Genomic DNA, 23,322 nt, shown 5'->3' with positions numbered 1-23,322 from the left:
TCTTTAACATACTTTTTCGAATATAGGATATTAATGGTAGTAAGCTAAACAACTAACATTTCATCGTGGTTCCGGCATGACTTGAGATTCGCATTTTTGTTTTGGGGTATTTTCGGGCCATGTCTGTAAGTTGATTTGACAAATAAGAAAGTCATTATTAGATCTGGTCCCTTGCCCTCGTTACGACCCACTAAACTAAAAAGCAAATTAAATAAGTTTCAACGCATTTACAAAGTCATTTTGGGCGCAAAGTTTCAGTTGAGCTCAGCTCGTCAGCTATTTGTGTTTTAGTTTAGTTTTTATGACTGGACCTGCCCCAGCATCTCAAAGTATGCAAAACAAAACACACACAGACACTCAGACACGAAAGAAAGGGAAAGGGAGAACAAGAGAAAGGGAAGCAGAGAGAGAAACGGAGAGAAATCAGCTAAAACTTTATTTCTTTAAGTAAGAAGGAGAACTTTGCGCTTTTGTTTGAAATTTGTTTCGCATTTGTAAGTTGAAATGTTTTTGTGAGTGAACAAAACAAAACAAAACACAACACAACGGAAGAACAAAAAGCAGAGAGAAAGAAAGAATCGAAACACAAATAAAAGCGTAACATAGCCCCCTAGGCACTGGCAGACCTCAGACCTCAGGCATGCAGTTTGGTCTTCTTTGTGTTTGAGCCAAGTCACTCCTTAAATGGCTCCAGCACAGGGAAAACAGGATCCGAGCCGAAGGAAACGAAATTTTCCCACCATCCGCATGGCATCCGTTCGAAGACTTCTGGCCCTCAAACTTCAGATTTAATTTATCCTTTTTTCCTTACATTTCTACGTTGCTTAAACAAATTTATTTCAATGCCATTTTTGCCTTGTGCCTCTGTCCCTGTTCGCATTGACTACGGTTTAAAGGGCCAGCCCCAAATCGATTTAATTGACACTTTAGGCCCGACATAAATCGTTGTTGGGGTCTGGCACAATGACCGTATCATTTGTATTTGCTCCACTTCCAATACAACTTGAGCTCAAATCAAATGGTACGTAATTTCAGCGCCTAATAGGAAGTTGAACAAATGCGAATGGCCATAAGGAAAACGCATGCAACAGTTAAGTATTAGGCTTTTGGATGAAATATTTGCTCATATTTGAAGAAGCATAAAATATATCCTTTAGTCACATACATATATAACATTTAGCAACTAAAAGTCATCCTTTCGTTCCTCAACAACTTCTCTAAAGAACTCAGCATAGATATCTATCTATCTTCTATATAACGAAGCTTTTATTATTTTACAAGACTCAGAGATAACAACATACTATTTACAAATTTTTATAAAATTAGTAAAATGAGAATAGCCTAGAGTATTTTGATGAATTCAACTTACAATTACTTTTATTACATGTCATATATTTCAAATAATCTGAGCTCCCAGAGAAATCTTATATCAGTTGCAATGCGATATTTATGCTCAGTCAAATTTGAGCCGCAAATCCCACACACAAATCTTACTCTTATACACACACACAGACATATACGTATGTATGTATGTACATGTATAGTAGACTATATGTCTGCATATCACAACTACCTCCCATCGGTCTGCAGTACGAGTATGCAGCATATATTATAGCTCCTACCCTTGGCTTGGAGCACCTCGCTGAGTTATGACGTCCAACAGCTGCGCAAAACGACTGTCAAGGGCTAGGGACGAGCCTCTCATATATGATAGAGCTGCCGCAAATATGTTGCATAAGCCACGAGGGAAGCACAGTGGCAGACTAAGGGGACGTGAGCGCGGGGTGGATGCGGTGGCAAATGCGGGGGCCATGGCGGAAGCAAAAACGTTGGCATGAGCGTCTGGCAATGGCCAATATCATGTGAGACCAGCAAAAGCAGCAGCCATAAGGTCAGATGCGGAACAAAATACGAGTTTGTTATTTCTGCAACAGCAGCTCAAAGAAAAAAGCAGAAGTTGCTGTGGTCAACTCAAAACTACCCTATTAATATATTGTATGTTATACATATATATAATAAATTTAAATATAATTACCAATGTACTCCTAAGTTTCTAAATATAATTATAAATTACATTTTAGTTGTAGGAAAAACAAAAAAGTAAGGATATCTTAGAATTTAGAATCGACCAAAGACTAGATATATCTAGTGTAGCATTTTTTTCATTTTTTCATTTCGTAAATATTTTGAACACAATACACAAACCAACCGTCACAATCAAAAGTGTATAGGGCATTCAAATCAAATGGCCAGTCGACAGTTGGCCTCCCATTTGAGGCTAGGTGGAAAATATTGCCGACACTTTGCCTGGCTTCGCTCTCTCGCCATCTCTCCCCGTCTCGTACACATTCCATAATAGTTATTTATAACGCCAGCCTAATAAAAGTCAAAACTTCCTTCTCTTATATTGGTACTGTCCACATTGCAGGACACTTTCCACTTAGCTCGGAACACTGTCTGACCTGGATATGCCTGGACGTGCTATTCTGCACGGCGAGCATAATGCATCTGTGTACTATATCCGTGGATCGCTATTTATCGCTTCGCTACCCAATGCGTTTTGGGCGGAATAAGACCAGACGGAGAGTGACACTCAAGATTGTCTTTGTCTGGCTACTAAGCATTGCGATGAGTCTGCCACTGAGTTTGATGTACTCCAAGGTAAACATACCGTTAGTTCGTTGGATTAAAATTACCAAATATCAATTTTTTATTTACAGGACCATGCCTCAGTGCTGGTAAAGGGAACTTGCCAGATTCCCGATCCGGTCTACAAGTTGGTTGGCTCGATTGTCTGTTTTTATATCCCACTCGGTGTAATGCTGCTCACATATTGCCTTACTGTGCGACTTTTAGCCAGACAGCGTCAGAATTTGGGAGGCGGACAGCCAACGTCAGCAGCCACGCCTGGATGGGCCAGCGGTTGGCTAGGACAAGCGCCCGCCTTGGGTAAGTTCATTTACAATTCTCGTATATTCCGGCTCGACACTTCGTTAACATTTCTACACCAAGTAAGAAACCTACAGTCGAAATGCTCTTATCATTTTGTTAAAATATGCAATAGTTAAATGTAACCAGCATTCGAATGAAGCCGAGTTTATCCTTATACAATTTTTTCACAAACATTTTTGTCGTAAATTGAAATTATTTTATTATGTTTTGAAAAAAATCATCCTCTAGAAGATAAATTTGTGAAAAAATTCACAATTAAGAAAAGGTCCAATTGTAATTTATAATATCTCTAACTTCGCCATTTGAAGCGCACAAAGATTGAAAAGAAACAAGTAAGAAAGCTACAGTCGAGTGTACTCGACTGTGAGATACCCGCTACCCATTTTGAATAAAAGAAATATATTTTGCGGTATTTTCTCAAAATATACCGAATATAGTGCAAAAATACTAAAAATATACTAAATGGTATATTTGGTATATCGACATAGTACCGCATTCAAAATATACCATAGACGGCACAATATACCAGATTGTCAGCCAAAGCAACTAAGACCCCTAGTAAGTAGGCGTTTTTGCCCATACAAAAGTATTTCTTTAATAACTTCGACAATTTTTATCTGATCGCAACCATAATCATAACTACTAAAATAATTATTGTATATACCAAAAATACCAACTCTAGCATTAAAATTACGATTGTTATTCGATTTTTTTGATTTGCGGGGGCGGAAGTGGGCGTGGCAAAAATTTGAAACAAATTGATCTGCGTGCAAACATAACAAATGCTGTCGAAAAAAAAAATTATAGCTCTATCTCTTATAGTCTCTGAGATCCAGTGTTTCATACGGACAGACGGACAGACGGACATGGCTATATCGTCTCGGCTGTTGACGCTGATCAAGAATATATATACTTTATAGGGTCGAAGATGCCTCCTTCAACCTGTTACATAGATTTCCTGCCGGCACAAAGTTATAATTCCCTTCTACCCTATGGGTAGCGGGTATAAAAATATCCTGTTATCCATTAATATATGTTCAAATGTTTTGATTTTTGTTTTCATAACTATATAGACTTCGTATTTCATATTTGAGTAAATTAATTTCAATGTTAACTTCTATACATTTATATTGTAAAACAAATGTGAACAGACAAAAGCCTTCTCCTTGTTTTCCTTTACAAATTAATAATTTATACTTAAAAATTTTGTACAACTATCAAATCTAACTCAGAAAGTTAACACTTCATATATGGCGCGACTATTGAATTTTACCTTTAACGACGGCAATATTCAAAAGTTACATATAATATGTATATTAAGCTATTTTTAGTACTTTCCGACGCTTCGTATGTCTATACGAATAATCGATAAATCAGACTGAACAAAAAATAAAAATAAAACCTAAGCACGTTTAATGGAACTTTAAACCTCGTGGTGATGTGGATAGAAGTGAAGGTAGAGGGAATAAGATGAAGAAGAAGCAGGAGATGGAGAAGGAGAAAGAGAGGGGAAGGAGCAGCGCATTTGGTATAGCTAATCGACGATAGAAGCGGCGCAATGCGGAACAACGAGTTCAACATTTAACGACGCATTGCGACAGGGCTCTGAGTGCAGTTTGCAGTTGGCAGATGGTTGAATGGATGTATGAATGGGTATGAATGTTCCGAGTATGAGAATGAGTGTGACGATGTAATAAGGATGGGTGGCGAGTGTGTGTGCAGTTATTTAAGCTAAATCCTCTGTAAGACAGCTGAAGTTGCGCCAAGCACGTAACAGAGTTCTGCTGGCCTCAAACTCTGATCCCCTTCAGCGCTCAATCTCTGTTCGCCTCTTTTTTTTATTTAAGCTCAATTATTTGTTTTACAGAGCACGCGATTTCTATGCACATAGCGTATGATTGAGTCGACTACAATTTCATGGTTTTCATATGATTTTTCGCTGCTTAACTCTGTTGTAGAACGTCGCTGCACATGGCGTCGTCTGCTAAAGCCGGGACAGAGCCACGCCTCATCGGTGCTGCACGCCCACTCAGCCAACTCAACGGACACAGATCTCAGTACTCTAGACAATCATGAACTCTGGCTACCAGATACCAGGTAAGCTGTAACCTAATCCAAACTAAGCCCTTAGGCATTCTAACCAGGATGTACTTCAAATCCCACTCAGCATACCCGAGCCAACGCCCACAACGATGACGGCACTGCATCAATTTGGGGCGGAAATGTTGAAGTTGTCGCGTGGCCTGGAATCTGTCGCATCGTCATCAACGACGGGCTCTCCCACCAAATCCGAATTTTCCATATCAAATCATCTGCCCTTCCCGAGCAGCCCTCAACGTTATGCGACACATCAACAGACATTGCAGCTCCAGCATCAACAACAACACAACTCACATGGAGCTATTTATCTGCAGCAAACATCGCCGAAGAGCAGACAGGGAGCCAGCAATCATCTGGGTCTATCCATCACTACGTTAGGCATGGAACGCGAGAGCACGCGAAACTCCTTGGCCAGCAGTCGATTGGGTGAGCAGAGCGATGGGTAAGTTCAATCAATTTATTTCTAAGTAATAACAACCAATTTATAAAAAAAAAAATTCTATGTAGAATTGGTAAAGACCGAGCCTTGGTTAAATAACTATTAATGTAATGTTGCTAATTTGTGAACACCAGCATTTTTTAGATGCATTCAACTGAGCAATACATACTAACTACATTTCTTCACAGACTAGAGCGCTATTATATCATTGTGCCAACAGGAAATGTATGTAGCAGGCAGAAGAGATCATATAGAACTAACACTTTTATAAAATATTTTGTTATTATTGTTTGTTTTAGATTAAAACTTCCGCCTCGCTAATCAAAAACAACCAATAACAATTTTAAAGATAGAGTCACGATTTTTGGTGCACCCAAAAAAATTATTATTTCAGTAATTCAAGAAAAAATGTTATAATCTGGTATCTAGTAGAAGTAAACTATTCACATATTTTAAATGCCGTAGTATATAGCTATACTAAATACAGCATTTGGTATATTTGGTTTTGTTTTGATTTTATTAAAATTGGAGAGTGGGTATCTCACAGCCCAGCACTCTCGACTGAAGCTTCGTTACTCGTTTTCGAATAGAAGTTGGAAATGCGACACAGTTATCCAATCGAACAACGAATGAGATTAATCGAATATAAAAATGGTAGCAATGAGTATGAAGAGAATTAGTAAATACAAAAAATGTCACGAGCTAGTCGACTTTCTGGCTCAAGCTGTTCCCAAAGAATGCTCAACAAATGTATTATTGCAAACAACTATTGTTCACATATACTATATACCACAATATATCAATGGAGCACTTCAAATGACAGCTCTTTTCACAGCGCTCGGAAGTCGAAATTGAAGTAAATGCCAAAAAGTTTGGGTTACTTCACCTGATAAAAGGCCAAACAGATGCGACCAGCAAACAGAACACGTTTACCTCTCAAGGGCTGAGTTCCCTTCCCTTCTTCAGTCTCAGCAGTTTACCCAGGCTCAGTCTCTGTCCTTTCGCTTGACCGCATCAAAAGCCAAGCTAAATGTTCAGCGAAAATGTTTTTTTTTTTTGTGTTCGGCTCGTTTATTTTGGCCTTGTTTCATGCTCGTTTTTTCTGACGATTTTGCTTTTTATTGTCCTTCCGCCTTTGAATTGTTGTGAAATTTTTTGTAATAATTAATTTTTTTTCTTTCTTATTTTGCCTTTTTTGAAGGCCGTTTTAAAGGAAAGGTTGGAAATGGGCTGATTTGCTCAAGTGATTTTAGCAAGAGCCCAGCATCAGTCGGTGCTTTCTTATTAATATTCTAATTTTAGTTGACTGGTTTATGCTGGAAAAAGAGAAGCGCACACAAAAATTCAATTAAAAATGTTAATTTAAAATAAAAATTACATTTTCACATTTCAAAGATTTTGAGTCCAAGATATTTCGCCGAAAAACTGTTCGAGCGAGAGCTTTGAAATTAGATCAAAACATTTCCTAAATGTTGACGTTTTGTTCAGCAAAACGATTTCACATTTATACAATAAACAAACTAATAGTTTAAAGAATCTAGTCGAAAATATATTATAGTCATAACTTTTAGTGATCAGATTGCAAGTGTTAAGTACAAATTTTAACATCAATCTTTCTGCTTTGACTATACATTTATGACCATGGTAACAAAGTAGTTCGTAATTGACCTTTGGTTAGACTTTGCAAACTGCACTTTTGTTCCCTTCAACTATTTTCAAACTATTATATACTGCAATAAATTAAAACACTACATGTAAAACGAGGTCAGTGCTTATCTTTTTGACCCCCGTTTCACCTGTTTCTCTTCAATACCTTTGTGCCATCATGTTTGCTGAATATTATAATTTGATGGGGGAGTTGCGCAATCAATAAACCATTTTATCTCTTATTATTTTGATTTTTTTTTTTTTTGGTATTGAATTTGGTTCTTTTCTCCGATAACCTGATCCGCAATGGCTCTCAATTTATGCATCGACCATTATGCAGGACGTTTATGACAAAGCTCATCGTTTGGTAAATCGCGGTGAATCAAAAGAATTGCTTTTAATTGTTTGACTATTTATTTGTCGTTTTATGTCAGTGCCCTCAATAAACTTAACAATTTATGATCGAATGTATACCCTATGCTGAATTAAAACGGTGAAGCAAGGATTTACAATAGTTTTAAGCGGCAGTGAATAAAGATAGTCTGTTTCTATTTCCAAGATGAATATATCGCAAATTAAACAAGTAAGAAAGCTACAGTCGAGTGCACTCGACTGTGAGATACCCGCTACCCATTTTGAATAAAAGAAATATATTTTGCGATAATTTTCTCAAAATATACCGAATATACTGCAAAAATACTGAAAATATACCAAATGGTATATTTGGTATATTGATATAGTACCGCATTCAAAATATACCATAGACGGCACAATATACCAGATTGTCATCTAAAGCAACTAAGACCCCTAGTAAGTAGGCGTGTTTGCCCATACAAAAGTATTTCTTTAATAACTTCGACAATTTTCATCTGATCGCAACCAAATTTTCAGGAATCATAACTACTATAGTTATTATTATATATACCAAAATTCTCTAGCTTTAAAATTACGCTTGTTATTCGATTTTTTTGATTTGCGGGGGCGGAAGTGGGCGTGGCAAAAATTTGAAACAAACTTGATCTGCGTGCAAACATATCAAATGCTGTCGAAAAAAAATTATAGCTCTATCTCTTATAGTCTGAGATCCAGTGTTTCATACGGACAGACGGACATGGCTACATCGTCTCGGCTGTTGACGCTGATCAAGAATATATATACTTTATAGGGTCGGAGATGCCTCGTTCTACCAGTGTTCCTGCCGGCACAAAGTTATAATACCCTTCTACCCTATGGGTAGCGGGTATAAAAATATGTATGGATATAGATGGCCCGACTAACTTTGATGTCTAATTAATAATTAGGCATTCAAAATTAACTCTTTTGACACAAGTTATTTTTATATCAAGTATATAACCATGTCGACTAAAGTAGCTAAACCAGAACGTTAATACTTATTTTGTTCCCGATGTTTCAAAGGACTGTTTCATAAGTAAGATAAAATCTGGCGAGAATATACTGATGTTGTTAATCATTTCAATAAATCGTATATACGTATATAAGACGATATTTCTTGAACTTTAAGTTGCTTGGTTTAGAACCATAACTTCAGGCAAGGGAAAAACTTTATCACATTTGGATACAGACATTTCTGGTTAACACAGGTACTTTTAAAATATCCCTCGCGACACACAAATGAGGGGCAAAAGTCAAGCAGTGTATGCGAAAACTGGAAACAATTTGTCAGCCGACAGTTCGTCTCAGTTTGGTTCAGTTTTGCTCGGCTTGGATGGGCTGATGAGTTGTTGGCAGCTGTTTAATTCCTTTGTGGCTGAAACAATAATAAACCGAGTCAAGCCAGCTGCTTGCCTTTGTTTAACTTGTGCATAATGAGATGGGCCACCTTTTGCTTTAGCTTATCCATCTTCCATTTCTTTTTTTTTTGTCATCTCTTCCGTTTGCATCTCAATTTATGCGCGCGTCTCGCGCAAACAAAAATCAGAAGCGTCAAGGATGCATAATGAGCTGACAGGCAACCAACTCTGGCTCCCAACAATCCTCAGTTCCAACCCACAACGCCCCTTTCGCTTTCATTAGCTGCTAATCTTTGCCGCAGTAAATGAAGTTGGGGCGCCCGCTGGTGTTGTTGCTGTTGCTGTTTCTATTACTACTCCTACTGCTTTTCCAGCATTTGCATGCTAAGCAAATGGCAGCAAGGCAGAAAGCCGCAAAGCCAACGCTGAAATTCATGTGCTTTATTAAAATGAATCCAAAATGGGAGCTGAAAAAAACACGGAGAAGCCTTAAGACTACCAAAAAAAAAGGAAAATTGTAGCAGAAACAAAAACAACAACAACAGCAGAAACCACAAAGCGCATTTTGTGGGTTTTGTGTACACACAGCCAACCCAAACAAGCAGGAAAGCCACAGTCGAGGGTGCTCGACTGTGAAATACCCGTTATCCATTTTGAATAAAAGCAAAACAGCGCGGCGCTGTTCGTAAAATATACCAAAATAAAATACCACAAAAATACTAAAAATACGTCAATTCGTATATTTGGGGTATTTGTATAGTACTACGTACAAAATATACCATAGAGTGTAAAATATACCAGATTGTCAGACATTGCAGTTGGCGTAATTTTCCATACAAAAGTTTTTCTTTAATAACTTGTACAATTTTTATCCGATCACAACAAAATTCTCAGGTATCAGAAAATGGAGAAAATTTTCAACAAACTTGATCTGCATGCAGGCATTACAAAATTATATCTCTCTCTCTCTCTCTCTCTCTCTCTCTCTCTCTCTCTTATACTCTCTGAGATCTAGGTATTCATACAGACGGACGGACAGACGGACATGGCTTTATCAACTCGGCTGTTGACACTAATCAAGAATATATATACTTTATAGGGTCGGAGATACCTCCTTCTGTATATTACATACATTTCCTGCTGGCACAAAGTTATAATACCCTTCTATGGGTAGCGGGTATAAAAACGTTGCCTACTTTTCTGCATATATATATATCCAGGTGACCACAAAGCGTGTGCGAAGCGTGCCCGTGTGTGTGTGTTGTTGTGTGAGTGGTTGTGTCTGGTTTTGTGTGTGTTTATTCGGACAGGCTGAATAACTTCAGACACTTTGTTTAACAATTGGATGGATGAACAATTTTAATTAAAAAAAATTCATGGAAAGCATCAAATCAACTAAAGTTGAGAGTAGGATACAAAATGTTTTTTCAATTGGTATGCATTAAGTTGTCTGTACTGATTGATTGACAGACAGTCCGAACTATCTACGCATATCCCATATGGTGAATTCTACCTAAATTCTAAAGCTAACATTTAATTTTAATTAACTAAATAGCTAAGTTTTTTTTTAATTTATTAAAATTAGTTGTCTTTAAGTAACATCAAAAACTATGTTATTAATATTTTACTCTCCTCTTTATTCATATATTTGTAGAACACTCTCGCAACTCTCTCAACGATTACGTGCGTACAAAAACCGAAGACGCGCCTCGTCGGCAGTCTCGGGTCGTGAACGTCGTGCTGGCAGTGAAGAAACTGAAGACGAAGATCAGGACACATTACGAAGAAGGAAGCGCCACAATAGCTTGCCAAAGAATGCCCTCTATACGCATCACAAGACGCTGCACGAGAGTCTAGACAATGATGATCACGATCACAGTCACAGTCATAGTCACGATCACGATGAGAATGACATGGACGATGATGAAGACGATAGTGGCGATGTGGACAGAGCAAGACAGACTGAGAAAACACCTAAGGGTTGCCACTCGGATACTGAACTTGAGCCGGCCAAGCAGTGCCGAGTAACAAACAATGTGAATCATCAGAGCGATTACCTGCAGCTTCCCTCAGTCTGCACATGTCCCTACTTCGGCGATCGACCACTGCAAAGCTGCGTGAAAACGGCTGAAGTGAAGATCATTTCTTCAGCATTCAAAGTGACCACAACATCAACAACTGCAGTGAGTAGTTCCCCTAGTGAAATGGAGCTCTTGCTCTGCACCAGCAGCAACAATAAGGCCGGGTTAACAAGTAGCGTCAGTGTGGGCATTGGGGGAGTAGGCGGCGTCGGCGGAATGACAACTACAAATGCACCTGCAGCAGCGGCATCATCTATCGGCGCGACATCCAACACTCTGTCGCCTCACTCGGCGCATCAGCATCAGAGCGAGGGAGGCAGTTATCTAGCTGCTCCTGGGACACCATGTCCAGGACGACGCAAACTGAGCATTTCGAAGACGGCATCGGTGGTCACATGGGATGCCAACCGGCATCGGCGGAGGGGAAGCAGCTTTGGAGGTGCACGCACGTCATTACTTCTCACCCCAACAAAAACGACGTGCAACACAGCGACAACAACCCCTCTGCGACGGTCAGCGACCTTGCGAAGCCATCAGAACATGAACTACCAGGGTAGTGGCGATGGAGTGAAGTCCAACAACAGGACACCGCAATCTTCTCCGTGTCTGCTGCAAAGGCAACAGACAGTGCGATCCCATCACTCCCGAAATTCCAGCGTCATTTCGAGGAACTCTTCACGGCACGGTCGCATCATTCGACTGGAACAGAAGGCAACCAAAGTTCTCGGCGTTGTCTTCTTTACCTTTGTAATACTCTGGTCACCATTTTTCGTACTCAATCTGCTGCCCACAGTGTGTGGAGAGTGTGAGGAACGCATTAGCCACTGGGTATTCGATGTGGTCACCTGGCTGGGATATGCCAGTTCTATGGTGAACCCCATATTCTACACCATCTTCAATAAGGTATTCAGGCAAGCTTTCAAGAAGGTATTGCTCTGCCGCTACTCAAGCACAAGCGCCTGGCGACCGAGTAGATAGCAGACACCCGTGAGGCTTGGGAAGCTTTCCAGTAAGGCAAATAGCAATTCTCTCAAGCCAACACCGCCCATCAAATTTGCTAGCGTTGAGTTTGAGATTGGCTCCACACAACGCTCTACGGTCGGTGTGCTTAAGCGGCCCAGTGAAGGATCAACAGCCAACTTATAAGCTCAATTCAGTTCATCATGTTCAAGTCCATTTGAATCGCCTCTGACATTCTGGTTAACCACAGAACGTGTCCCTCCATATGCAAACTCTGAATGTGTGTTTTGGGTGTGTGTTTGTGGTCTTGAGTTCCCGTAATTAATTTCAAAATTCAATTTGCATGCCTTGCCAACGAACAGGATACCCAAACCAATGTGCATTCCCTATCCCTTTTCGAACCAGCGCCCAGTTGTTCCGGACAAGAAGCTTAGTTGCCTCAGACCACACTGACAACGGCAACATGTCGTCTCGCTCTTTTCTCTAATTGTGGCTCTCTCGAAGCTTGTGAGTGTTAGCCCCATAAGGCAATGCAATCCCATTAAGGATTATTAAACTGAGCATGATTTCTCCCTAAATTAATTATGGCCTCCAGCACCACAAAACATATGGAATAAACTTCCCGATTGTGTAGTTGACTATTTGATTGCAAATCAATCAAATCAAATCGAACTTTACCGCAAGCAGTTTCCATACAGTTAATCAATAGTATTGCAATTATTTATTTTTAATTAAATGGAACAAATGGAATATAACGAAATCAAAAGTTCAGATATTTATTATGAGAACGTTTTTCTTCGGTATCTTAACTTTCTCAAAGGAAACAATCCAAGTGCTTATCTTTAACAGAATGTTATTGTTGTTATACTTTATTGAATCGTAATCTATCGACTATTATGTTGCATTATTTGTGTTGTATACTTTTGCAATTATGTGTTTAATTTATGATAATTTTCAAACCGCAAATGCGAGAATCATGAAATACTCATTGAAGCGATCATCACGTACGCAATGTCTATAGAAATTGTTGTTCTTATGGTTAATAGCGAAGAGATTGGCATTTTCTTATTTTTATTCGAAAAGTTGATTCATTTGCTCCTGCTTCCGTGAGCGAAATGAAAATTTTCAGCCGGTCACGTAAGAAGCCAATGCTCGTCTTGAGGGTGTTTACCACCACCAAGTCCCAGTTCCGATTGCAGACACATGCACAAATCTAGACAAACAGTTGGTCGAGGAACACTTCAAATAAGAACAACAATCAAGGGAAAACCCATAATAATAGCAACAAGAATAAGTAGCGCTATAATGAAAGATATATGCCTCAAAAGTTTCACTGCTCGCCAAGTTTAAAGCGCAATTTTGGCTACAAAGTGTATGAAAAGCCTCATGGACAGTCTTATTGAGAGGAACACAGCAAGGGAAGAAAACAGGCAAAGAGAGAGAGAGAAATAGAGAGTGAGAGTGACAGTAAGAACACGACAGGAGGGGTCAGGTAATGGTGCCATTAGCAGCGCCTTCTCAAAAAGATGCTGCCACACACGTCAGGTTTAAAACCATTTTCCGCTCTCTTGTTTCTTCTTCAGTTCTTTATCATTTTGGTGACAAATTTTTCAGTCCATACGACCACGGCAACGACGACAGACAACGCCAGACGCAGATGAAGTAAAAGCACCCGCGGTGCTTGAAAATTTATAGCTATTTTATCGCCAACGGAAATATTTTTCCACTTCATTGCTGCCGATGTCAGTGGGTAGTTTTTTAGGGTCAATAGGCTGGTCGAAAATGTCACACTCAAGTGAAAACTTCATTGAACTTTAATGGTCTTGGCGCCCATCTCGCTTCTAGCCCTCAGGGTGAACAACACAAACATCTTGAAAGCTCCGATAGTCAACTGGCAGCAACTTCCGCTTCCGCTTTGCCGTTCTGAGCATATGGTGTTTTTATAAAAGCCAATTGCAGTGTATGGAGAAAGTCAACTAACTAGAAGATTCTGTTTATATTATATTATTGTACTATACAGTTTATAGTATAAAGATTATTAATAAGTAAATAAAAACTGTCAAATTTATAAGAATTTCGGAAACCGAGAATTGTGCTATATATAATAATTGACTGGAAATCAATGACGAATGATGAGACCAAAGTAATTTTCTGAGACCACTGAAAAAAATGAACGTGTTGCCTATTTCGAACTGATTGAAAGTGTACGAGTATTTGGAATGATACCATTTATGTGCTTGGGAATGCAAAAAGAAAAATTTGGGCAACAACTACACTGGAAAGTTGGCAAGATGCTAAACTAAATCAAATATTCACTCAAAGTAAATGTAAGTTAGGCAATATACGAATTTAAACTTGATAAATGTCTCCAGCAATGAATGAATTGATATAGAATAATAATTGAATATTATCTGTGCTTTAATTGTGCTGATTTATGTTGCCTCCAAGGGGCAACTGGGAATTGTAAATACTAATTAATCACAAATATGAATACAACTTTAGAGTAGTCGATTAATATTTAAGACAACCAAAAGGGGAAGCATTTTCACAAAACGCTTTACAATTAGCTATGCTAAGCTGAATGCATTTCAGTCAACTAAATTTAATAGACAACTGTATTATATAGAAAACTAATGTACCAACTAGATATTTGAATAGATGTGCTTTAGGCCCTAGATAATTTTCAGTCTCAATATGTACATAAATGGACTATACAAGTAGAAAATACACATAACAAATCCCATTGGGGTATTCTAACTACAAATCAAATATGCAAAACTAAATTCAATTACCATTACCATCACTAATTTATTTGAATTTATTATTTATTGAGCACCCACTTGCAATTAAATACAATATATGAAATATAATTACATTTTAAAGGAATGCATTTTCAGTGGATCAAAACTTCAGGTTTCCTTCAAGCGTCAAGTTTTGATGAGAATTTTCGAATTTATATTTAAACAAACACACGTTACATCTTGGAAAAAATATGTGTTAGAGTACTGACATAGAACCAATTGCAGTTGACTATCCCAAAAGAATAGTAAATGCTTTGAAAGTGAAATACAAAGCCAAACTAATAACCCATTTATGGACATATCTCTGTGTGTTGATGTTATATAACAAGGGCGGTGTATAAATATATATATATACAATTATATATGTAATAATGTAAGTAGATATTCCTTCAACCAAGTCAAAGACAAATGATTATATGTATAACATATTAGGGTTAACGATTATTATTAACTTAACTGTAAACAAATGTACTTGAAAAGCCTTTTATGATTTCTGATAAATGTGCATTCAATAAAATAATCAAACAAAATCTAAAATTGGTTAAAACTCTTTTTTTCCGTTGTTATCTCAAAACAAAATTCAATAGAACTTAAAAATAAAGTGCAACCATTTTTAAAAATTATTTAATAATTAAGTTACGAGCAGAAATAATATTAATTTGACATATTACTTGCTTAAAAAATTAGCTTCAATTAGCTGCTGACAGATAAATGACACAAATAATGTTACGGGCTGCGCGCAGTGAACATTCATAAATTTCGTTGAATGGTGATAATGATAATTATTTGACGGCATTTTGAAAAATTAATGCACGTTAGTGCTTCACAAATTTGTGTGCAAGCTTCGAGACCACAAAAAGCGTAAAGTAAATCCGTACAAAGTGGCAAGCCAAAACCATAAAAAATGAGCAAAAGTCCGAAATTGCGACTACTCAGCGTCTCTTAATTTTATTCCAGCTTTAAGGGCCTCGTAAAGCAGCGCAGGACCGTGGGGCGTGGCATTTGGGATATGAAAGTATGGACGAAAAAAAACGGTTTTTTCTTCTACCATTGCTGCTGTTTATACCCGCTACCCATAGAGAAGAAGGGTATTATAACTTTGTGCTTCTATTAAATGTATGTAAAAGGCAAAAGGCGTCATCTCCGACTCCATAAAGTACATATATCATATATTCTTGATCAGCGTCAACAGCTGAGTCGATATATCAATGTCAGTCTGTCAATCTGTCTGTCTGTCCTTCTGTATAAACACTTAGATCTCAGAGACTATAAGGGATAACGATATCAATTTTAATCGACAGCATTTGTTATGTTCGCACTCATATCAAGTATATTTAAAATTTTTGTAAGCTTATCATAATACTGCACTATTTTGTTTTGATTCACAATGGGTAGCGGGTATCTCACAGTCGAGCACACTTGACTGTAGCTTTCTTACTTGTTTTGTTGTTAGCAAAGCGACGCTAACTTAAAATTTTGTGCACAACTGTGGCCTGAGGACAGGAAACAAAAATAAAAAATTTAGTGCACTTTTAGGCTTTTTCTCCCTACGGATATACATTGTACTGTAAACTGCTGCTTGGAATTAATTTAGATATTATTTCTACACAATTTCGAAACTTTACTTTTTACATTAAATTCATTTTAAATTTAATATCATCGCAATAAATGGAAAACACAAAAAAAATTATAGTAATCGACTTAAGAGGAATTCACGATTTATCAACATACATATATCATATTATAAATTTGAATTCTAAAGTTAAAGAATATCACATTTTATTGACAATTTTCACCCATCGATTAGATTTACAACAAGCAATAAATGCCAATAAATTAAGTGTCAGCTATCAAACACCTAAGGCATCGCTGTGCAGCACTTGAATTTGGCTATTAAATTTTCTTTGCTTTTTGAGCTTAAAATCTCCCTTTATTCAATGTGTGAAACCATGCATGTAATGCAATGGTATTGACTGTAAAAAACACATTTCACCCACAAACACACATTTACACCTTACAATAGAGGTAGGCTTCAGTTTTCTGTGCTATTTTCCCAATGACAAGCCAAAACTCAGCGAAGTGTTAAATATTTTTGGTTAAATTGTCTGAATTGAAATACATTCGGACGGACAGACAGACAAACGGATAGACTCGTGTCGGCTGATCAAGAATATGTATATATATTTTTTATGGGACCGGAGATGACTGCTTCTGTCTGATACATACATTTTTTACCGGCACAAAGTTATAATACTCTCTTACTCTTAGGGTAACGGGTATAAACAAATTTTATGTAACAACAAAAGATGACTAAGCTAAGATTGATAAATGTTTTCATAAATCTATCGATTCTAAATTATTTCTTGATTAAAAGAATATAAATATAAATATAAATATTAATATGAAAATTAAAAATGCACAAATCATCATTTTAAATGCATTCAAAAAAATGTCAATTTTCAATAAATGCAACCAAGCAGAAAAAAAGAAAGTATATCCTCTGCGCAATCTGTGTCCGATTGCATTGATTTATGGACCAAGCAGCTTGTTGCACATTTAATATCCATAACATTTGGCTTTAAATGCCAACAATGCAACGAGTACAAGGCGTACAACGTTGTGAACACAATATCAGTTCCTACACACCCCCTAAAGCTGCTTTCACTAACGACCACTACAAAATAATTGATATCGTAGCATTATAGTTATTAAATCAAATTGTGGGTCTTATAGATTTCATAAAAGCACTTTATAGATGCCAAAAAGAGAGAGAAATGGCAGAGCGAAGTAAAAGTCTCTGATAGCATTTAACTGAATAGTAGCACTTCAAAATTGTCATTCTGATTTTGTCGTTGGCATTTGCCAACTGTACAAAGACCTTTACACGCACATACACACACACACACGTGAGTACACAAGCACGCACAACTCACACCACACATACACCCACAGCACTTTGCAGACAAATTGTCGCCGTAGTGAAAATTATAGCTAGCTTTTGTTTGATTGTCCTAAGGCATTTGCATTGTGTGTGATGTTGTGCAGTGTTATGTTGTGAATGTGTGGATTTGTCTTTGAATCATCGGCCAGAGGCACATATCTCTGCAGGATATTTGAAATACAAACATATATGACAGCGGCAAACGAACAACAATATTTCGACACTCTGGCACTTATTGTGCTTTAAATCGCTATGTACAACAATTTGATCACGCTAATTAAATTTTAAAGTTGCCCAAAAAATACTCATGTATCAAATGCAAATTTAATATTGTCTGTGCAAATTGAATTAGGCAGCTCTTTAACTCAGTCAGAACCCTGCAGCTGTGTCATCCTGTCAGGAAATTTATTTGATTAGCTGCCAAAATGGCAGCATACTATACAACAAAGTGTTAAAATAATTTGCAGGCAAGGCAATATCAGAAGACTTTGTTCGCGACAATATTGATAAGAATTTCAATCTACAAGAACATTTTTATTAACTTGTAATGCTTGTATTAAACAATATTCAAAGATTATAGAATATCTTGAAATGCCGATGAATTGTTCTATTTAACAACGAAAAACAAAAAGTTTGTAAAAAGCTAAAGGCAATGACACAAGCGATTGAGCCCAATTTAATGGTGCATTTAATACAAATCTTTGACAGCTGCTGCTTCCCTTTACTACAGGAAGAGTTGCCAATGGCATTGGCGTGGACATTGCCATTGCTATCGCCATTGCCAGTGCCGTTTATTATTGATTGGTTTCAATTAAAATGCCACCATCTGACAGCCCAAAAATGTTGACACGAAATGCCTTTGTGTTAATTTAATTTCAGGAGACTACTTCAAAGTTGTCGACAGGTCCTAGCCAGCAGCAAAGTTCCATCAATAGCAAATGCTATGCGGGCTTAGTTATTTGTCTGGCTGTGTGCCAAGCCGCTGACAGACAGCTGGCATCTTCCAACTAACCCAACTGGTAGCCAATTTGGCTAAGGAGCGGGGGCAGCTAGTGGTAGATTGTTATTCATTTACCCAACTTTTCATGGAGGCCACTCAACTTTTCCAGAATGCAAAACAAATTTGTTTGATAAACATATTTTCGCGCATTTCTTCGCTGGACCACAAACATATTTCTAATCCAAGTTAAAACCAAAGCCATTTACGAGAGGGATCCACAGATTGAGGTAAGGTTTTGTAATGGCTTTCGTCTCCTCCCGTTTCTAGACAGCTGTCAACGATGGGTTCAATATCTGAAAAAGTGCTGGCATAGTTAGTTATATAAACCAGCCGAGAATACTTGATTTTGAAATACCCTTTATCTATTAGGTTTCAATCTTAACACGCATTACATAAACACATAAGAGAATTAAAAATGGTTCAAATAAACATATTTTCGTCTTCAGCTATACATATGTATATATATATACTATAGATTACTTGCAACAAATATATAAGAACTTCTCAAGCTATACCCAATTTACTTAAAAAAACGAAGAGATGAAACTCTGTTTTTAAGCTCAAGTGTTCATGTATTTCATCTGCAACGAATAAACTCTCAACGAAATCTACCACTCATATCTTAAGATATGTATATGTGGCTAACAATAGTTAGTTATTTCTAACAGAGTTTTCTCGTTTAGAGGAGAAATGCAATTTTCTTGGGGTGTTAAGTGCATTTTTGATTACTAAAAATAACTTGTCACAATGCAGTATGCGTGTCATGAACCTTCTCATCTTACTTCTACAATATTTTCATCGGTTTTTGTGTTGAGGCTTGACATTAGGACTTTAGGCGCACTTTAGGTCAAATACTTTTTGCTAATGCATAAATATGAAGACGTCACAAGAAATATCTCCTGAAATGTAGAGGTTATTTATCCATCCAAGGCTAAGATCACAAAATGCATCTCACGCACACTGCCTTGAGACGTGTGACAAAAAAAACCCATCAAATATTGGAGCAGAAATAAATATGAACAATACTTTGTATTATGTTATTACTTTAACAATTCAAATGTGCACTTGACACACTCAAAAACTATTAAGTGTTGATGTCCTGCGACACATTACATACAAAAATAATATAATGCGACACATTAAATTCTTTTCTAAGCTAGAAAGGTGCGTTAGAGATAAACAAGATAGTTATATAGGACTCAGGATTAAAAAATGACATTTCTAAGCTGTTATATGTATTACATTTCCAAAAGTAATCACTTGCGTGTTCCAATACTTTAACATAATACAGTAATAATATTATAGTTATTTGGATACTGGCTTTAAATTCAAATAGAGAGATCTGAAATCAGAAGAAAAGGAAAGAAAATGTTGATAACTTTTAGACGAGCAGATGTTATTGGCAATTTCGAATTGCGACTGCCCCATTTATCTGCAACTCAATTTGATTTGTTTATCAATGGCGATTTGCATTAATGGCGCAAGTAAAATTTCCAATTTGTGCAGTGGACCTGCTTGGCAAACAAATACATTACCATTAAATGCATTTTTTATTTGTTCTCTTTTGCTTGGAAACTTGAGATGAATCGCATTGTGGATGTAAGTCACCCTCAAAGATGCCAAAGAAATATGACAATCACATTAATACATAGCATTCCGTTGATGCTTATACATTTCGCTTATCAAAAATATCCTGTTATATATATTTCCTGGCCCGGCACACACGCATAAAGCTAGTTACCTGTCTAAAGAACAAATCGACAAAGTGAAAGATATTTCCGCAACGACATGAAATGCCAAAGAACAATAAGCAAAAAGGTAATAATCTAACGAGCAAAAAAACAATACGTGGGCGCCTCAAAGCGGGTAGCAAAAACAGAAACAAATTACTCACTATAAATATACACACCCATACACACAATCGCACATGTATGTACATTCACGTACGTGAGCCAAAAGCTTTCATTTTTGTGCGCACACACACACATCCATATGATTGTACGGTACATAACAGTGTGTGCTTGGGACAATGAAAAATACAAAGCGTAAATGAGTTGAAAACTTTTCCATAAGTTTTTTCTACGTGCGATGCGAACGACCAAATTTAAAGTCGACTTTTAGGCTGTTTCGCAAATCTGAGAACTTTTGCTCAACAGATACGCGAGGCACGCGGTTGCAGTCGACATTATGCCATGCGATATGGCACTTGAAGAAACCAAAATAAAAGACAGAAACAGCGATTAAATAGTTAGCAAGACTTCTGGAAGCAGAACTTCTGATGCTCTATACAAGACCTTTAATTTCCTATTTTCTACAAGAGAGAATATTAAGAATATGCAGTGGGTAATTAAGCAAATTAAATTTAATGTCCCTCGTTCTCTCTTATTTATTCTTGTATTGTCAACCACCCTATCCATTATGAAGAGTATACATTCAAGACTTGGTTTTTAAGAGTTTTGAGTTAGGTCTCGCGCTTGTTCGCGTCAGCATGGGTTTCTTATCAATGATAGGTCAAGGACGAGCAAAGAAACTCCATTTACATCCCATCTTCGTCGCTTTGGGCCACACCCAAGCTGACACTTGTAGGTGGGCGCTGTAGCTGTAAAATGTTAAGCAAATAAATGAACAAGGCGTAAATGTATGTAAATAATATTTGCATTTTACTCGACATGTTTTTAATGAGAAAAATAAATATTAACAAAGGCAAACAATCAGCGGCAGTTTACAGAGACGAGCTAGGACTCCGCGACTGCCTTCTTGGCGGCCAATTTTTGCAACAACGTCAGAAAGCTAAAGGCCTGTGTAATAACCTGAAGCAATGAAAGCAAAAACAAAAGTCAGGATGGTTGGCAGGCAGGAATGGGATATTATATCAGCAACCTACCGATCGCAACCGATTCACATCCATAACGTAGAATTTGCCAGCGGTAACCTGAACGGCACGTCGACTGTTTGCCAGGAAAATAATCATATCCTTGCCCATTTGCGGAGCATGTTGCCACCAAGCGCCACGCCAAAAAGCATCCCCAACACGGACGCTGTGTCGTCGCAACAGTTCGCCGCAGTACGTAAACATAAGGAGCTCGAAAAGTGTCAGACCCAAATACTGCAGCTGGTTGATCGCGCGAACCACTTCGCGGGAACCAGATACGCCCACAAAGACGAGCAGACACAACTGAACGGTGATCTGTAGCGACTTACACAAACAATATGGACTGAATATTTGCTCCAACTCAGCAGCGCAGTTTAGGATAAATCGATGCAGACGCACACATTCTACGAGACCGTCGTGAGCTGCTCTCTTCAAGCTGGGAGCTGGCTGCATGCGTTGCCTTGTCATTTTCTGCAAATCCGTGGCGTGCTCTCTCAGCATTGCGTATTGACCGAGCTCGCAGGTGGCATCATCGAGTAGCAGATGACACTGTAGAGCACTTTCAAAGAGATAGCAATCGATTAATTAGTCAGTAACAACGAAATTATACACTCACTGCAATTGCTGCAAGGTTTCACCGGATAGCAACCTAGCGTGTGCATCCAGATTCTTGAGACTGCAGTAGAGCACATCGAACTGGGCGAGCAGCAGTAGACTAAAGGTAACAAACATCAAGCCGCCATAGCCAAAGGCGGCACCTACAATGATCTGGCCATAGAGCTGTATCGCGTATACCAAAGGATAAATGTGATCGGCTAACGCATCGAAAGGATACCAACAATGCAATGGCAGCGCATGATGACCCAATACCAGAGGTGTAATCCCCCAAAAGATGACGCCTGCCAAACAAGCGCCCATCCAAAGAGCCGAAAAGCTTCGCGCCCAGCGGTAGGTGGTGTAGCAATTGACGAAGCTGTGTCGATACTCCTGATTGATATAGTTCAGGTAGAGCTGCAGTCGCCTGGAGCGGACACACCAATAAATGCTGGCGTAGGCCGTAAAGAAATAAATGACTGTCATTGTGAGTGCATCGGTTATATCCTCGAGATCGCCCGTGGGCAGCGCGTCCAATGTTGTCTTGCTAAATAGCAGACCCAGGTGAAGCGAGATGAGTATGACCAGCAGGCAATACAGACGAGTAATGCCAATCAGTCCCACCTGCACCCATTGGGGTAGGCAGTGTGACAGTTCCGGCGTGGGTAACAGACCCGTCAGCAATTGCAACTTCAACTGTAGTCCAAACAGCTGAGGCACACGAGGCACATCCTGGTCTCTTTCGGCGTAGTTAATGTTCGCATCGATGCCGCCGTGAAACTGCAAACCAGCCATGCTCCCAGGCTATTTGCCTTTTAACTGCTCATCTGTGAGCTTCGCGTCGGCTATTTAAGGGCATGTTGGCCAGTCTGTCCGCTTTGTCAGCGGGGCTACAACCTAATTTATGCATTAATGAGCTTTTAAAAGTTTTCAGCTAAGTGTTGCTCCCTGTTTCGCCTAATTGTTCTTGAGGCGTGCTCTGCGTGGGCGTTGACATACACAATTTTGTTTGGGAAATGTTTAATTGCCATTCTTGTAGTTTGGCAGCTCAGCTCAGGCTTTGCGAACGGTTCTAGGGGCTCCATCTCTATCAAGTTGATTGACTTCCGAAATGATTTTTAACCAAATAATAAGGATTCTTATATCTACCAAAAGTCCATAGTGATTTATTATGGAAAGTTCCT

General features: G+C 38.2%; 2 protein-coding genes across 2 annotated transcripts in view; one reads left to right on the top strand and one right to left on the bottom strand.

Annotated features, from left to right (window-relative positions):
* The window catches only part of LOC132786565 (dopamine D2-like receptor), a 53,052-nt gene extending 37,805 nt beyond the window's left edge, over nt 1-15,247 (top strand). The window contains exons 3-7 of the mRNA XM_060793121.1: nt 2,429-2,661; nt 2,721-2,949; nt 4,911-5,049; nt 5,120-5,494; nt 10,544-15,247. Of these exons, the coding sequence (XP_060649104.1) occupies nt 2,429-2,661; nt 2,721-2,949; nt 4,911-5,049; nt 5,120-5,494; nt 10,544-11,948 (2,381 nt within the window). The 3' untranslated portion in view covers nt 11,949-15,247. The remainder of the gene's footprint in view (nt 1-2,428; nt 2,662-2,720; nt 2,950-4,910; nt 5,050-5,119; nt 5,495-10,543) is intronic.
* Nucleotides 15,248-21,407: 6,160 nt separating this feature from the next.
* On the bottom strand, nt 21,408-22,933 carry LOC132783904 (putative odorant receptor 85e). The gene is made up of 3 exons (XM_060789215.1): nt 22,161-22,933; nt 21,557-22,103; nt 21,408-21,482 (listed from the first exon to the last, which is right to left on the bottom strand). Exons 1-3 carry the CDS (start codon nt 22,931-22,933, stop codon nt 21,408-21,410), a joined length of 1,395 nt encoding a protein of 464 aa, XP_060645198.1.
* Nucleotides 22,934-23,322: the final 389 nt, after the last annotated feature.

The sequence above is a fragment of the Drosophila nasuta genome, chromosome 2R, assembly GCF_023558535.2.
Source record: "Drosophila nasuta strain 15112-1781.00 chromosome 2R, ASM2355853v1, whole genome shotgun sequence".
Lineage (NCBI taxonomy): Eukaryota > Metazoa > Arthropoda > Insecta > Diptera > Drosophilidae > Drosophila > Drosophila nasuta.
Note: the sequence above shows the minus strand (reverse complement) of the source record. Positions and strands in the feature narration are given on the sequence as shown.

What these genes read in the sequence shown, in the direction of transcription:
- LOC132783904 (XM_060789215.1), bottom strand. Translation starts at nt 22,933, where the DNA reads ATGGCTGGTTTGCAGTTTCACGGCGGCATCGATGCGAACATTAACTAC. An exon ending in GAAACCTTGCAGCAATTGCA is followed by an intron (nt 22,104 to 22,160) that starts GTGAGTGTATAA and finishes TCTCTTTGAAAG; the next exon opens with TGCTCTACAGTGTCATCTGC. An exon ending in ATGTGAATCGGTTGCGATCG is followed by an intron (nt 21,483 to 21,556) that starts GTAGGTTGCTGA and finishes TCATTGCTTCAG; the next exon opens with GTTATTACACAGGCCTTTAG.